The sequence below is a fragment of the Anolis sagrei genome, chromosome 2, assembly GCF_037176765.1.
Source record: "Anolis sagrei isolate rAnoSag1 chromosome 2, rAnoSag1.mat, whole genome shotgun sequence".
Classification (NCBI taxonomy): domain Eukaryota; kingdom Metazoa; phylum Chordata; class Lepidosauria; order Squamata; family Dactyloidae; genus Anolis; species Anolis sagrei.
The window spans coordinates 108,304,033-108,320,836 of record NC_090022.1 but is presented as its reverse complement, the minus strand read 5'-3'; the positions used below and the strand labels follow the sequence as shown (position 1 = coordinate 108,320,836).

Below are 16,804 nucleotides of genomic sequence, written 5' to 3'. Positions count from 1 at the left end.
AGCCTTCTCTGTCGCGTCCCTAGGTAGAGCATTCGCTCCCCCAACCCAACAGCGAGAGGCGGGTTGGTGCGTTCAGCTGGTGGGTGCTATATGGTCACGATACTCGTAAACTGACCAGAGTGTTATACCAACCGGCTGCGCAGGGGCGACAAGGATACCCGACGAGCATACGCTCGTACGGGTGAACGCCAGCCGCTATTTTGAGCTTAAGAAGCCACTAACAGAATTTAATAAGAAAGAAAAAAAGGAGTCTGGACAGTCTCAAGCAGCGTCGAACAAGACAAGAATCACCTATACCTGAGAGAAGTTATCCTCGAGTCTTATTTCATTCCATTTTGGTGCCGGCGAGGCCCCCCCCAGCAGATGAACGGATGAGTGAAGGAGCAATGTGGCGCGGTGGTGGAAAACGAAAGTAAAAGAGGCAACTCGATAGCGCAGCAAAACAACAAAGTGCTGTAAAGAGTTGCAAATGCTGTAAAATGCTGTAAAAATGTTGCAAAAATTAGTGTCGTAAAAACAAGCCGCAAACCAGGCCGTAACGACAACCCAAGCAATCCAAGCAACAGCTACAGCTACAGCGTTGGAAGTGGATACACTCTAGATACGCTGGGGATAAGCTGGGGATAAGCTGTGGAGGAGACACGGAGGAGACGCGGAGGAGATACGGAGGCACAACAGACGCGCAGAGGGGTAAATACCTATAGAACAACACCAATGACAACCAAAGACACCAAAGACAACTAAAGAGACGAAGCGACCCCAGAACGGTCTGGAGGGGACAGAGAGCGTCGCTTCTTCATCCCCCCCCTCCCCTTTGTCCCACCATCTTATCCCAGTAAGGGAAGATTGGGCCCTAGAAAGACGTCTGAAGGACTCCCCGCTGCGAAGAACCGGATCGCCCAGATCGACCAGATTGAGTGGGTAAACAACGGGAGTTGTAAGTAGTGAGTATTGAACAGTGAATAGTGAGCACCTTGCATTCAGTGCCCCTCTCTGCTCTGGGCTTCTCAACCACAAAGTCCCCTTTCTTGGGCTTAGAATTGACATTGACCAAATAAACTGGACTATTTCGAAATTAAACAAATATTGATTATAGAAGACTATAGAAGTAAGAGATTCACCAGTGTCAGATTTGGGAGTACTCCGACCCAGACCTGACTTTGATCATTACCGGATTAATATTATATAACCTAGATTCCTAACCTGATCTGACCTGGCTCGACATAGAGACATATAGACATTTACTACAGTTGCAGTAATATTACCTACTATAGCTATATTTATTATAGTTAAGATGCTGAACCTATGGTTTAACAATGCAAATATGTCACTAATGCAGTAGCACCTTTTGTAGCACCCTTGTATTGCCTTGGTAGACTTAAACAGCATTGATTAATATCAGATATGTCTTAGAAACATGCTAGGTTTACATTTAGTCGATACTGCTTTTTTCACTTTTCATGCTACATTTTGTGGATACTGAGTTGATTTGCTTCCTGTGTACCTCCCTGTGCCCTTCCCTAACTACTCTCTATCTTACACGTTGTATTCGGTGGATACTGTGTAGATTTGTCTCCTCAGTACCTCCCTAGCACCCCTTCCTAACAACTCTCCATTTTACATGTTGTATTTGGTTGATACTGTGTAGATCTGCCTCCTCTGTACCTCCCTTTTACCCCTCCCTAACAACTCAGAAAAAAAATGCAATATCAATTAACCAAACCATTACCAAAGATTAGTGAGGGGAAAAACTACAGCCGCGCAACCATGGCAGCTCTACGAAAAGGCAAGACTGAAAAAGAAAAAGAAAAAGATAAGGATAAAGAGTTAGAGAAAAGGACTACACTTAATGCCAGGAAGGGTTCCCTACCCGAGGAACCCACAACAAAAGACCTTATGAAAGAACTACTAAAAATACAAGCAGAAATAAAGACAATCCAAAACAACCAGGAAGCTCAGACCAAAGCTAGCAAGAGCGAGACAGAAGCAATGAAGAAAGATATGAAAGACATGAAAGAAGAGTTGCAATCATTACAATCGTTAGTGAAGGAAGAAATGACTACTGTGAAAAACGATGTAGGAAAATTAAAACAGGATAATATAGATCTAATTAAAGACAACACCACAATTAAGAATCACCAGGAAATGGTGAGGAAAAAAGTAAAAAGCTTTGAGGAATTGATAGATAAAGTCCAGAGTCAGCAAGAAATGATGGAAATTAGAGAGAAAGAGACTCAACTTAGATTCAGAAATGTAATAGAGGAAGAAGAAGATAATATAAGAGAAGTAATTGTTGATATGATTGCACAACTGACTAAAAAGAAAAGAACAGATGCCGAAACAGAAGTCGACAGAGTCTTTAGAATACAAACAACACACTCTAGGAAATTTAAAACCCCGAAAGATATCATTGTACAGCTCACAAAGAAAAATACTCGGGATGAAATACTCAGAGAACACTCAAAATCACCACTACAATACAAGGGAAATAGAATTGTAATCCTAAAGCAGATCCCAATATCAGTACTTGAAAGAAGACGCAATTACAACTTCCTGACTGACGAATTGAAAAGAAGAAATTTAAGATTTAAATGGGAAAAGAGGGAAGGCTTAGTAACAACTTGGAATGAAAACAAGTATTGGTTGACTTCCGAAGCTAAAGCTAGGGCATTCTGGGACAAGTATCTGAAAAAGAAAAACGAAAATAAACAAGGATATGAGGAGGAAGGAAGAGGGAAGTGTACACCCCACCACAACGATTATGCAGATAGTGTAACAAAGAGACTCAATCTCTTAGAAGAAGAGGATAACGAAAAGGGAAGAAAAAGACCAAGAGAAATATCCCCAGGAAACTATACCTTCCAGAAAGAAACCACCAAGATAGATATAGACCACCTAGATAAGAAAAGTGATAATGACGACAAGAAAAATTAGGATTTATTCGAATAACGTTAACGGGCTGAATGGCCCATGTAAGAGAAGAAAAATTTGGCATTATTTAAATAAATGCAACTATGATTTAATTCTCTTGCAGGAAACACATATCTCTAATAAACATATATCACATTTGGAACACAAAACATTGGGAAAATGTTACTATGCGTCGGGACGGGAAAAGAAAAGAGGTTTAGTAATGTATATTAAAGAAAATATCCCTTCAAATCTAGCATTTAGAGATTCAGAAGGTAGAATTTTAGGAGTCCTGATAAAGATTGAGGATAAAAACATTTTAGTTTGCAACATATACGCACCCAACAATACAAAAAGTAACTTCATAAAATCATTAAAAAAATACATATTAGAAACAGATTATGATGACCTATTACTTATAGGGGACTTCAACAGGGTGGTGGACATAATTAAAGACAAATCAACCAGTACACCAAAAGTAAGCCAAAAACAATCAGGGGCCCTTCCAAAGGCATTCATAGAATTAAAAGAAGAACTAGGGCTAACTGATATTTGGAGGTACCATCACGAAAAGGAGACTGACTATACGTTTTTTTTCTAACCGACATTCAACATGATCACGCATTGATATGGCTTGGGTGACAAACACTATTTTACCAGACATAACAAAAAGTTCAATACTACCTATGATCAATTCCGACCATGCACCCATAGAGTTACATTTCCAAAATCAAAAAGAAAAAAGGAACACCTTTAGGTGGCGACTGAATGATAAAATACTTTCATCACCCAAGGAAGTGGAAAAAAATAAAGAGTTACTAAACGAATATTTTAGTCTAAACACAGAAAAGGACTCATCCACTAAAATTATATGGGATGCCCACAAAGCATTCATAAGAGGTCACCTAATTGAACAAGCTACAAGGATGAAAAAAGCCAGAAAGAAAGAGTATCAAAAATTAGAAAGCGATCTTACTAGATTGGAGGAACAACTTAAGGCGAACCCAAAAGACACCAAAATATGTCATCAACTGAATATATTAAGAAAGAATATAAATACACTTCAGCTAGAAGAGATAGAAAAGAAGTTGAAATACACCAAACAGTATTGCTTCGAAAACGCAAATAAAATAGGGAAAGCACTTGCAAGAAAAATTGCGGTTAAAAAACAGAGTAGACAAATAATAAAGATAATGGAGGGAGACAAATGTTTTTACAAGACAAATGAAATCATAGATCAATTTACGAAATATTATAAGAATCTATACAAAGACGAAAAAATCCCTAAAGAAAAGATAATGCAGTACCTAGCAAAACAAAGCATACAAAGAATTTCTGATGACCAAAGAGAAAAACTGAACAACCCGATATCTCTAGAAGAAATCTTATCGACCATCAAGAAACTACCACTAGACAAAGCTCCAGGACTGGATGGTCTTACAACCAGATACTACAAAATTTTTCAAGATATATTAGCTCCGCATTTGCAAAAAGTTACGAACAAGGTCATGGAGGAAGGAGAGTTGCCAGACACATGGAAACATGCCACAATTTCATTGATACATAAAAGTGATACAGATAGCACATCAGTCAAGAATTACCGCCCTATTTCACTTCTTAATACAGATTACAAAATATTTAAGGCAATATTAGCATGCAGACTAACTAAAATACTAACAGAAAGAATTGGAGAAGACCAGGTCGGTTTCCTACCAGGAAGACAACTGAGCGATAACATAAGAACAGTAATTAACGTTATCGACTACTACGAAAAGAACAACCAAAAAGAAGCTGCTCTTATGTTTCTTGACGCCGAAAAGGCATTCGATCAAGTCAACTGGGACTTTATCATATCTTTGCTTAGAGAAATGGATATAGGTTATCAATATCTAAATGCAATCACCTCCATTTATGCCCTACAGCAGACAAAATTAGTTATCAACGCTCAATATTCAGGAAACATACAAATCCAAAAAGGTACCAGACAGGGATGCCCCCTATAAGGACTCGCTCTATGCTATTTGGACAGGGGGGTAAAGTAATCCCACCGCTGCCACCAATTATAAAGATATACCCTCGATGGCCGATTGGGCAGGGGGGTCAAAGAATCCCACCGCTGCCACCAAATTATAATAACCAGGCAGATGGCAATGTGATCATTCCCACCATCTACCCCTAATTATAAAGGTAGTCTTAATGGCCAAACAATATCACTGGACAGGGGGCAAACAGATCCCAACACTGTCCCTCCTTTAATAAGGAATTCACACCACTTTGGCACTTATAGCGTTTGAGGGGATGTCTCTTGATTTAAACCTTCGCTGCCACCATAAACTGAAGAATCACGAACCCTCTAGCTATTTAGAATGTTAAAAGGCTTTTTAAAACCACTTCTAGGACCACCAAATATTGTATATTAACAAGGGCTTCTTTGAGGGGAAACAGGAGAGGTTGTTTCAAAAAGGAAATAGACTCAAACCACAAATGGCACTTGACTCAGGCTTAAATTTTAAAAAAAACAAGAAAGAGTTTATTGAATACAAGTTACAGAATAAAAGTGAATGCAGGTTCAGAGGCTTAGCTGTTACAATTAAAGTGTTCTTGGTTCTTAGAAGCGTAACGGTTGCTTGAGAGAATGGTTCTATTCTTGGTTACAATTCTTAAACAAAGCCCAGCTATTTCTTCTTCAAAATAGCTGTAGCCAGTCTGCCACAGCCTACTTTGCTGTGCAAACTACAGGCAAGCTGCCTATTTCCTAACAGAGACTCCTAACACTCTAATTCTACTCTAACATCACCCAGAACTGAACTGAACTGTCAAAATAAGCTGCTCTCTTTCCCTCCAACTGGCTAACTCCGCCCCCCTTTTACCAACCAATCCTGGCTGTTGCTGGGCTGGCTCAGGCCTAGGCCACTCCCCCTCTCTGAACTGGAGTTTTCCCTAAACTAAGATGGCTCCTGCAGCTCTCTGCCAGGCCTTCTAAACTGAAACTACCTAGCCTGTCTCTTCCTAGGCCCTGCCACCCCCCAGCTGGCAAGGTAAGGGATCTTCACACCCCCTATCCCCTATACTCTTCATCACAGTACTAGAAGTGCTTCTTCAAAGAATCATGGCCAACAAGGAACTGAAAGGACTGAATGTAAAGAAACACACATTTAAAACAAGGGCATTTGCAGACGATATAGTCTGCTTTATAGAGAACCCATTGAACAACATCAACGAATGGTTGGAAGAAGTAACAGAATTTGGCGAAGTTGCAGGATTTAAAATAAACAAAGATAAAACGCAAATAATAACCAAAAATATGAACAAAGATGATAAAGAAAAACTACAAAACATGTCAGGAATTAAAATAACAAGAGAAACAAAATATTTAGGAATAACAATAGCGACAAACAATGCGCACCTAATAAAAAATAATTACGAAAAAAATGGAAAGTAATAAAGAAGAAAATCAATTCCTGGAACTCTTTAAATCTCTCTTTACTAGGCAGGATTGCCACAGTAAAAATGAACGTTTTACCTGATGCCTTGTATCTGTTCCAATCGCTATCGGTCCTAAAATCAAAAACCTTACTTAACAACTGGCAGAAAGAAATCTCTAAATTCATATGGAATGGTAAAAAACAAAGAATAAACCACAGAAATATGATTGATGATAAGAAAAGGGGGGGCTTATCCCTTCCCGACATGCAATTATATTACGAAGCAGCATCATTGCGGTGGATAAGAGACTGGGCGACCCTGAACAAAAGGAAAATATTAGCCCTGGAGGGTTTTGACCTATCCCAAGGCTGGCATGGTTACCTATGGAGGGGCAAAGCGGAAAAAGAGAAGAGCTTCAAAAATCACCCAAGCAGAGCTGCACTCCTTAAAGTTTGGGACAGATATAAAGATAGATTCTATAGGAGAACTCCCCTCTGGTTTTCTCCTAACGAAGCCCAGCACTTGAGAGACCTGCCCAGAGAAAAATGGCTTACGTATGCCCAACTTCTGAAAAAAGATTCCCATGAAATGAAATTAAAATCCCAGGAAGAACTTAAACAGCTGGACAAATTCATCTCATGGTTTCAATACCAACAAATATTAGAAAATTATAGAATCGGTGCCAAAACGGGATTCCAGATACAAGAAATCTTCTGGGATAAAATAATAAAGAATGAGACCAAGTTGATTAAAAGAGCTTATCAACAACTTTTGATATGGGCAACGGAAACAGAACAGGTCAAACAGAATATGATCCAGTGGTCTAGGGATATAGGAAGACCGATTAATATGTCAGAGTGGGAGGAGGTCTGGCGCCAAAAAATTAAATACACTTACTCAACTGAGATGAAAGAAAACTGGTATAAATCCTTTTATAGATGGTATTATACACCCGACAGAATATCCAAATTTAGCAAAGGGAAAGTCAAAGATACATGCTGGAAATGTGGAAAGCATAAAGGAAACTACATGCATACATGGTGGAAATGTAGAAAGATAAAAGCTTTCTGACAAGAGGTCAGGATAGGATGTAATTAAGACATGTACTACCATGGCCAGACCTGACTTCTCAAGGAACAGGTGCAGTTGGTGCACAAGTTTGAATTGTGCAAAGGCCCAGGTTTGAGCAGTGCTGAGTCTAGGAGGACCCCCAAACTGCAGACCTGTATTTTCAGGGGGAGTGTAACCCCATCCAGCACAGAGTCTTTGTGAATTTGGGTATGCCACTATTCAGCATTGGTCTTTTTGTATGCCTAAGAGTACACTCCAACACAGGTGGGAGGTACAATCTCTCTTCCTGCTGGTCCTTAAGTTCTCCAAAAGCCTTTTTACCTGGACTGCAAAAAAAAAATCTTCATATAGGCTGCAAATAGGTAATACAAGCCAAGAATCCCAACAATGCTTCTTGAATCAGAATCATGTTGGATTTCAGCTTTATTTCTCTTTATACTGCTTGTACTAATACATGATAACAGCTGATTTTGTATTAATTTGTTACCTGATATAACCTCTCTTTCTTTATTAGATAATTTTCATTATTTTTTAGTCAATTGGCTTTTATGGCTGTTTTACCATATAAATTTAAGCTATAAAACTTAAGTTACAGAAATGCCATCATCTTGTGCCACTGAGCAAATGAAGATGAAAGTGTCTTCTCAGTGATGGCACTGAAATATATTTCAGAACTATCTTTGCTATGTAATTCAAAACATGTTTACATCTTCCCTTCTTGGGCAAAGTTCTGGAACATGTGGTGACCTTGCAACTCCAGGGATTCTTGGAAGACACAGACTATCTAGATCCAGTGCAGTCTGGCTTTAGGCTGGGACATGGTACTGAAACAGCAAGGTCACCTTAGTGGATAATCTATGCTGGGAACTAGACAGGGGGAGTGTGTCCCTGTTGGTTCTTCTGGACCTCTCAGTGGCCTTCGATACCATCGACCACAGTATCCTTCTGGGATGCCTCGCAAAAATGGGCCTTGGAGATACTGTTTTACAGTGGCTCTGGTCTTTCCTCAAGAGTCGTTCTCAGAAGGTGTTGTTAGGGTACACCTGCTCGACCCCATGGCCATTGTACTGTGGATTCCCGCAGGGTTCAGTACTGTCCCCTATGTTGTTTAATATCGACATGAAGTCGCTGGGAGAGATCATCCGGAGTTTCAGGGTGCTGTGTCATCTTTACGCAGATGATGTCCAGCTCTGTCACTCCTTCCCATCTGTTACTAAGGAGGCTGTCCAAGTCCTGAACCGGAATTTAGCAGTTGTAACAGACTGGATGAGAGCGAATAAATTGAAACTTAATCCAGCCAAGACAGAGGTCCTCTTGGTCAGTCGCAAGGCTGAACAGGGCATAGGGTTACAGCCTGTGCTTGACGGGGTTACACTCCCCCTGAAGGCACAGGTTCACATCTTGGGAGTGATCCAGGACTCATCGCTGAGCCTGGAACCCCAGGTCTCAGCGTTGGCCAGGGGAGCTTTTGCACAATTAAAACTTGTGCACCAACTGCGCCTGTACCTTGGGAAGTCTGACTTGGCCACGGTGGTCCACACTCTGGTTATATCCCAAATAGACTGCTGCAACACACTCTACATGGGGTTGCCCCTGAAGACTGCCCGGAAGCTTCAACTAGTCCAACGGTCGGCAGCTAGTTTGCTCACCGGGGCTGGGTACAGGGAGTGCACAACGCCCTTGTTACGCCAGCTCCATTGGCTGCCTATCAGCTTCAATTCAAAGTGCTGGCTTTGGCCTATAAAGCCCTGAATGGTTGTGGTTCAGTTTACTGGTCCAAATGTATCTCCCGCTATGATCCACCTAGGGCCCTAAGATCATCTGGGGAGACCCTGCTCATTGGTCCCCACTGTTGCAATCGCGTCTGGAGGGGACAAGGTACAGGACCTTTTCTGTGGTGGCCCCTGGCTATGGAACTACCTCCCGAGTGAAATTAGATCTGCTGCATCCATCTTGACTTTCCTGAAAAAAGTAAAATCCTGGCTATGGGATCAGGCTTTTGTAGATTAGGCTGTCTGGCTGACGTGACGACTTATATAGAACTGACTGACTGCACCTTGAATGTTGATTCAAACCAGGAACTGCTGACTCCTTAATTGTTTTATACTGTTTTATATTGTTTTTTTACTGTTTATACTGTTTTATACTATTATTATACTGCTTTTAAATGGTATGTTTATGTTTTTCTGATGTGGGCGCCATGGGGTGCCAATTTGTTAGCCATCCTGAGCCCCTCTTCGGAGGTTGAGATAGGACGGGAGATAAAAGCCTGAAATAAATAAATAAATCTATATCTATATCTATATATATAATAAAGAAGAGTGTTTGTATAGGACAGAGGAAGTGTGGAGGGCGGAAGTGTATGTGGCAGCGTTCTGATTGGCTGCCGCTGTGGTGCTATTTGCATATGGTCTCTGATTGGCCAGCTTCAAGAGGAGCCCCTGGTGGAGAAGAGGGTTCATGGCAGAAACGGGGACATGAGAAGGAAATTTGCATATGGTCTCTGATTGGCCAGCCTCAAATCCAACATTCCGAGATGACAAAGAGGGGAAAGGAAAGGCCAAAGGGGGCTGGGTCAGAACACTCCCAATACAGACCGAAATAGGCACACAGATCCCCCATCACCCACTCTACATCCTACTGCAGTTTGGAGGACTATGAACGATGGATGATGGGGCTTGCAGTACCACCACTCACATTCTGAGACCGCTGTTAACCTTATCCAATGAGTGATCAGGACCAAACTTCGCACATAGACCTCTCATGATCCACTTTACGTCCTGGTGCGGTTTGGCCGGGAATGGACCGTGGATTATGGGACTTGCAGTACCATTGCTCAATTCTTCAGACCACTGCAACCATCATCCAATTACCAATAAATACCAAACTTGGCACACTGAGTCTCCATGACGCACTCTACATCGAGGTGCAGTTTGAAGGAGGATGCACCATGGACGATGGGACTTGCAATACCTGCACTCCCTTCCTAAGACCATTACAACTACCAATGATGATGGATCAGGACCACAATTTACACAGAGACCCAGCATGACCCACTCTACATCCTGGTGCGGTTTGGAAGAATTTGACAATGGATGATGGGAATTGCAGTCACTTCACTCACTTCCTGAGACCACTGAGACCCTCGCCGATGACTAATCAAGACTAAACTTGGCACATGGAGCTCCAATGACCCACTCTACATCCTGGTGTGGTTTGGAGGAGGACAGATCATGGATGATGGGACTTCAAGTACCTCCACTCCCCAAGACTGCTGCAAAACTCATCTAATGACCAATCAAGACCAAAGTTGGCACACAGAGCCCCCATGACCCACTCTACAGCCTGCTGCAGTTTTGGAGGAGGGTTGACCATGGATGATGGAACTTCCAGTACCTTCACTCACATTCTGAGACCTCTGCAAACCTCATCCAATGACGGATCAAGACCAAACTTGGCACATAGACCTCTCTTATTATTATTATTATTATTAACTTTATTTGTACCCCGCTAGCATCTCCCGAAGGACTCGATGCGGCTTACACAGGCCGAAGCCTCAAAACACAATACAGTAGAAACATAACACAACAATACAAAGCAAATCAAAACAATAAGCAAAATAACGACCACGGCGATACATCAATACAATATTAAAAACTGGTTCGGCCGGCGCAATGGGGTACAAGGGTTAAAAGTGCTGAAATGGTAGGAGGCACGTCGGATTAAAAGTGCAGTGTGCAGCAGCAATTAGTTATGTTAAGGTGCTACTAGGACTTGGGTGGGAATTTCTAGTCTGAGAAGGCACACTTGACCCACTTTACGTCCTGGTGTTGTTTGGAAAAAATTGGAGATGGATGATGGGACTTGAAGTACCTTTGCTCACTTCCTGAGACCACTGAGACCCTCGCCAATGACTAATCAAGACTAAACTTGGCACATGGAGCTCCAATGACCCACTCTACATCCTGGTACAGTTTGGAGGAGGACAGACCATGGATGATGGGACTTCAAGTACCTCCACTCCCTTCCGAAGATTGCTACAACCCTCTTCTAATGACCAATCAAGACCAAACTTGGCACACAGAGCCCCCATGATCCACTCTACATCCTGCTGCAGTTAGAATGAGGATGGACTTTGGATGATGGGACTTGTGGTACCTTCACTCACTTACTGACACCACTGCCACCCTCATCTAATGACTGATAAAGACCAAACTTGGCACACAGAGCCCCCATGACCCACTCAATATCCTGCTGCTGTTTGTAGGAGGATGGCCCATGGATGATGGGACTTCAAGTACCTTCACTCACTTCCTGAAAATAATGCAGCCATTATCCAAAGACCAATAAAGACCAAACTTGGCATACAGAACCGCCATTACCCATTTTCTCTAATAACCCGGGCAACGCCGGGTCCCCAAGCTAGTCTATAATAAAAGTGAATGTTTGTATGTATGCAGAGGATGGAAGGGCAGAAGTGTATGTGGCAGCTTTCTGATTGGTTCTCACTTTCACAGGCCACAGAGACATGCACGAGCAACAGACATGGACCAAACTTGGCACACATAACCCCCATTATGCACTTTACATCCTGGTCCAGTTTGGGGGAGGCCGGACAACGGATGATGGGATTTGTAGTAGTTTCAAACCCTTCGGTTCCCACAGACCACTGTGGTCCCCAACAAAGACCGATAAAGATTTCAAGTACCTCCATTCACTTCCCAAGACTTCTGCAAACCTCATCTAATGACCGATCAAAAACAAACTTGGCACACAGAGCCTCCATGAGCCATTCTACATCTCGGTGCTGTTCGGAGGATGGACGATGGATGATGGGACTTGCAGTACCTTCACTCACTTCCTAAAACCACAGCGACACTCATCCAAATACCAATAAAGACCAAACTTGGCACAGAGAGCCCCCATGGCTCTGGTAAGGTTTGGGGGAGAACAGACTATGGATGATGGGACTTGCAGTACCTTAACTCACTTTCTCAGACCAATGCGACCCTGATCCAATGACTGATCAAGACCAAACTTGGCACACAGAGCCCCCATGAAACACTCTACATGGAGGTGCTGTTTAGAGGAGGATGGACCATGCATGATGGGATTCGCAGTACCTTCACTAACTGATAACTTATAAAGAACACCTTTGCCACACAATGCCTTTCTCTAATAACCCAGGCAGCACCGGGTCCCCAAGCTAGTAAATAAATAAATCAGAAGGGCTTAAATAAAGAGTGTTGCTGCTTTAGACTGATTGTTCACAGTGTTGCTGCTTTAAACTTGCAACAAAATTTAAATTTTGTATATTGATACAAGTTTTTTAATTTTTTAATTTCATTTTCTTGTTGTCAAAGAATAACAGGTTCCAGCCAGAAGCTGGAATGTTAAATAGCTTCTGAGTGTCTGTGTCTAAATATGTTGTGTGTCTATGGGGTGAGAAGGGTGGAATATAAATACTGTAAATAAATAAATAAATATCATCACCATCTCTGTTGTTTTTCAGAGTCGAATGTCATGTTATTATTTCAGTGTATGTTTGCTTTTTGTTAGCCAGTCTTCAGTCAAATCCTTAGGTTTCCTTGAAGCTTTTCCTCCTTTTCAGAGATATTTGTATAGTACAAGGAAGATATTTAATGTACAGTCGAGCCAATAGAGGAATGCCAAAACAGTATGACTCAAGAATCAATGAGGGATAAGCTCCCTGACCCTCTGTGAATACATCAAACCATAATAATAGTGAACCTAATCTTTGGACTGTACTTCAACCATAAATATACCACAAATTCTGGACAATCTAGAGAGTCACACAAAAACTTTGGGGAGGGGATAGTTCTTGTAAGGTGGGTAAGTGAGACAATGCATATAGAATAAGGATATGTGGGTTGTACTGTACAGTAATTTGAATTTCTGCTCAGCTTACCTTTCCAAGAGACTGTAAAACTGAAAGATACTCATTCTTTAACTTTCTGATATACACTCACATAATATGCTTTCCCTTGTTCCTTTTTGAGGGAAATAAAATACATTCTTGTCATACTTTGTGTTAAAGAAGTTAAGGAAAAAATCCTCATGGACACAAGGGAAATATCTAATTGGACAGCTTTTTGTAAAGTATTACAAGTTCACTATTTTCATACTTTAATATGCTTCGTTATTTTAAAATTCATTTGAAATGAAATATTAATGCTACTTCCTCTGAGAAGTCTTGCGCCTTTCATTTGCTTTATTGAACTAACTGTTCTGTGACCCAAATTTTTAAAATATAATCACCCTGATATAGCTTATTGAATTTTATGTTGGCAGAAAGTCTACAAATGTGCCAGAGTGAGAGAGAACCTTTTAATTACACGTATGGCCATGCATACAGCTCACATCCACTAAAGAATTATTGGAAGAGATAATTTTAAGAGCTATTTGGATAGAAAAGTATTTAACATGGCTTTTAAAAGGAAAAAAGCGTATTGGCACTATTGTTTACATAATAGGTTAAATGGGAGAAACATGACAAAAAATCAATAAGGGATATGAAAAGCTTTTTGAAAAGATTTCAAGTAAAGATGTCCATATAGGTTGTGTATTTATTATCCAAAATACTTAGGACCGGAAATGTTTGAATTTTGGATTTTTTTAAATTGTGGATTACTCGCATTTCTATTTACATACATTTTGCATATATTGAACAATCAGCAAACACAGGTGTCACTATCTGCGAGCGCATCCAGACAGGGTGCAAAATGCACACCCAGACAGTGGCATCAGGCAGGCATCTCTTCTGGTTTTCAGGGGAAAAGGTAAAGACATTGCTCTGTTGCAGAATGAAACAGTTTTGACACATTCTGAACAAGGATTATGGGCAAAGATTGCAGATGAATGGAATCATTCACTTTATATGTTTTAATGAGTTATTATTCTATGTACCATTTTCACTGTTTTCACTGTTTTTAGTATATGGGGTAGGTTTTTTTTAATTTGTTTTTTATTGAAGATTTTGAAAGGGGGGCATCGAGAGAGTGTCAATCTCGGCCTTTTGGCTAAGATCAAGTGTAGTATCTGTTCTTATTAGTATATGGGGTAGGTTTTATGACTATGTTTTAAGTGGCACTGAATCTTGCCAGAATTGTAAGCCGCCTTGAGTCCCCCTATGGGGGTGAGAAAGGTGGGGTACAAATGAAGCAAAAAAACCCAAAACCAAACAAACCCTGTAGTATATAGAATAACACCAGTTGTAGATGACTAAACAACTATTGTCTACTGTGAAGCACAGTCATTGATTTCTCACTTCATTTTTCCAATCAGTTATGAATCTTGATACTGCTTCAATCAAATCTAACTTTAATTGGTTTGCTAATCTAAATATAATGTTTGATTTTATCATATACAACATTTCCATCTTCTACATAACTATAAAAACATATAAGATTAGTTTAGCAGTATATGTTCTCGTAAAACCAATACTGGCTCCTACTTCACATTGCATTTTCCTGGTACTGGAGATCTGGGCTGATTTTGTTTGTTGTTCTACAGATCTTCTTTTTGGTCCTTTTCCAGTCATCTCGCTTCACATCTATACCTACAAATTTCTCAAAAGGTGATGGTAGATGGTTCAGAGAATACATAAGGAAGTTCTTTCAGGGCACTTCCAGACAGCACCAAATTGCAGGTTTTCCATGTTGGGCAAAAAAACCTGGGGCCTGAGGGCAGGTCCGCACACAGACCATTGATCCCGGAATTTCTGCCTGTGATATACAGATTTGCTGCTTTGTTAAAGAATTTTGAAGCCAGTAAAATGGCTGCTGTGGGACATCTGCAGAAAATTTTGGCATGTTTTTAATTACAATTTTTAAATGTGCTGATGTGAATGTGTATATGATTTATAAGAGTTTTTTTCCTGGGTCATACATATCTGTTCCTCATTGTTTTTATCCTGAAAAGATGATGAAAGTTGACTAGAGGGTGAACCCTTTGTCCTGGTAAGAGAAACTTCACATTTTTAATGAAGTTTGTGGCACACAAACAAAGTTTGTGGAAGTTTGTGGAATACTTTCAAAGTAAGGACTATACTATTAAACAGGAACTGATACTTTCAAGCCAGGAACAGGACTTCATCACTATTATTATCATTCAGAGGCTGCATGGCGATCTGTCTAGACAGGTTTGGTCGTGTACTTGTGCCTGGGAACAACAGGGTGATGTTCCTGGGTTATAAATTACTGTTCTTCATTGCTTTTATCATAAAAACATGGAAAAAGTTGATTACATGGCAAAACCTTTGTTTGTGTGTCACTTTGGTGAAGTGTGAATTTTAATCTACAGTTATGTATAGTTATAGATAGGCATTTGAAAAGGTAACTATTTAAAATTGCATAACTGGGGGGGGGGATGGTAGCAAGTTCAGCTCACTTTGAGCGGGGTTGCCATGGAAAAAGGAGCGGAGCCAACTGCCACTTGGCAGGGCAGCCATTTTAAAATGGTCAGTCTGTAGTCTGTGAACTGCAGGAGTGGCTGGTTCTGTAGTAGTGAGAACCAGGAAGGTAGTATTTAGTTTAAAAACTACAGGGAAAAGCTGATTCTACTGTAGTGAGAATCAGGAAGATTATGGTTTTTAGCCTTAGTAGTTTAGATAAGTAGAATTGACTTATTTATATTAGTAGTTAGTGTATGAGTGGAAGGGGTGAGAGAAACCCAGTGAGAATCTTTATTGCAACAGAAATATCACAAAGAAGGAATAAGCTTGTATCTGAAGTGATCTACTAAGGAAAGAAACATAGTTTGAAGAAAAATAAGTTTAAAACCTGTTTAGTGAAAGAAAGAGTCCTTTCCAGAGTTGTTTTAATGAATGTTATAAATGTAATCTCTGAAGATATGTGTCTCTAAGAGTTAAGAAACATTGAAACTATCAAGCTTCTGCTACATTTCAATAAACTTGTTACAAATCCTTTCCAAGTTAAGTCAAGCTACACCCTAAAGAAAGACCAATTCAATATTACCAGCTATTAGCTATGTTATCAATTTAATAAACCCTTATAAAGTGGTGGCATCTTTACAAAATCGTTACAAACTGGTGGCTTCTTTGCAGTCACCAACTTCATTGAACATGTGCAGAATGAAGTTTCTCTTTCCAGGATAAAGTTTTCTCCCTCTAGTCAACTGTTGCCACGTTTTTTAGGATACAACCATTCAGGAACTGACATGTATAACCTGGGAACAAACCAACATTAAAATACTGTATTTTCTGAATATAGGGACGTACAGATATTAAAATATCCACATTTTCCATCTAGAACCGGGATATTCCTGCAACTGAAAATCTTGCATGTTTAGTGCTTTGTGGCTATTCCTCCCTTGTTTTCAGGGGACATCATTTGGCCACTCACCATTTTGAACCAGG

General features: G+C 40.5%; 1 protein-coding gene and 1 pseudogene across 1 annotated transcript; both read left to right on the top strand.

Annotated features, from left to right (window-relative positions):
* The first annotated feature begins 1,767 nt into the window (after positions 1–1,767).
* LOC137096185 (uncharacterized protein PF3D7_1120000-like) lies at positions 1,768–2,934 on the top strand. Its single transcript, XM_067464806.1, has one exon. It carries the CDS (start codon positions 1,768–1,770, stop codon positions 2,932–2,934), a length of 1,167 nt encoding a protein of 388 aa, XP_067320907.1.
* An 11,492-nt stretch (positions 2,935–14,426) lies between these two features.
* LOC132769520 (U2 spliceosomal RNA) lies at positions 14,427–14,527 on the top strand (annotated as a pseudogene).
* Positions 14,528–16,804: the final 2,277 nt, after the last annotated feature.

Coding starts and splice junctions, on each gene's coding strand:
- LOC137096185 (XM_067464806.1), top strand. CDS start 1,768: ATGGCAGCTCTACGAAAAGGCAAGACTGAAAAAGAAAAAGAAAAAGAT.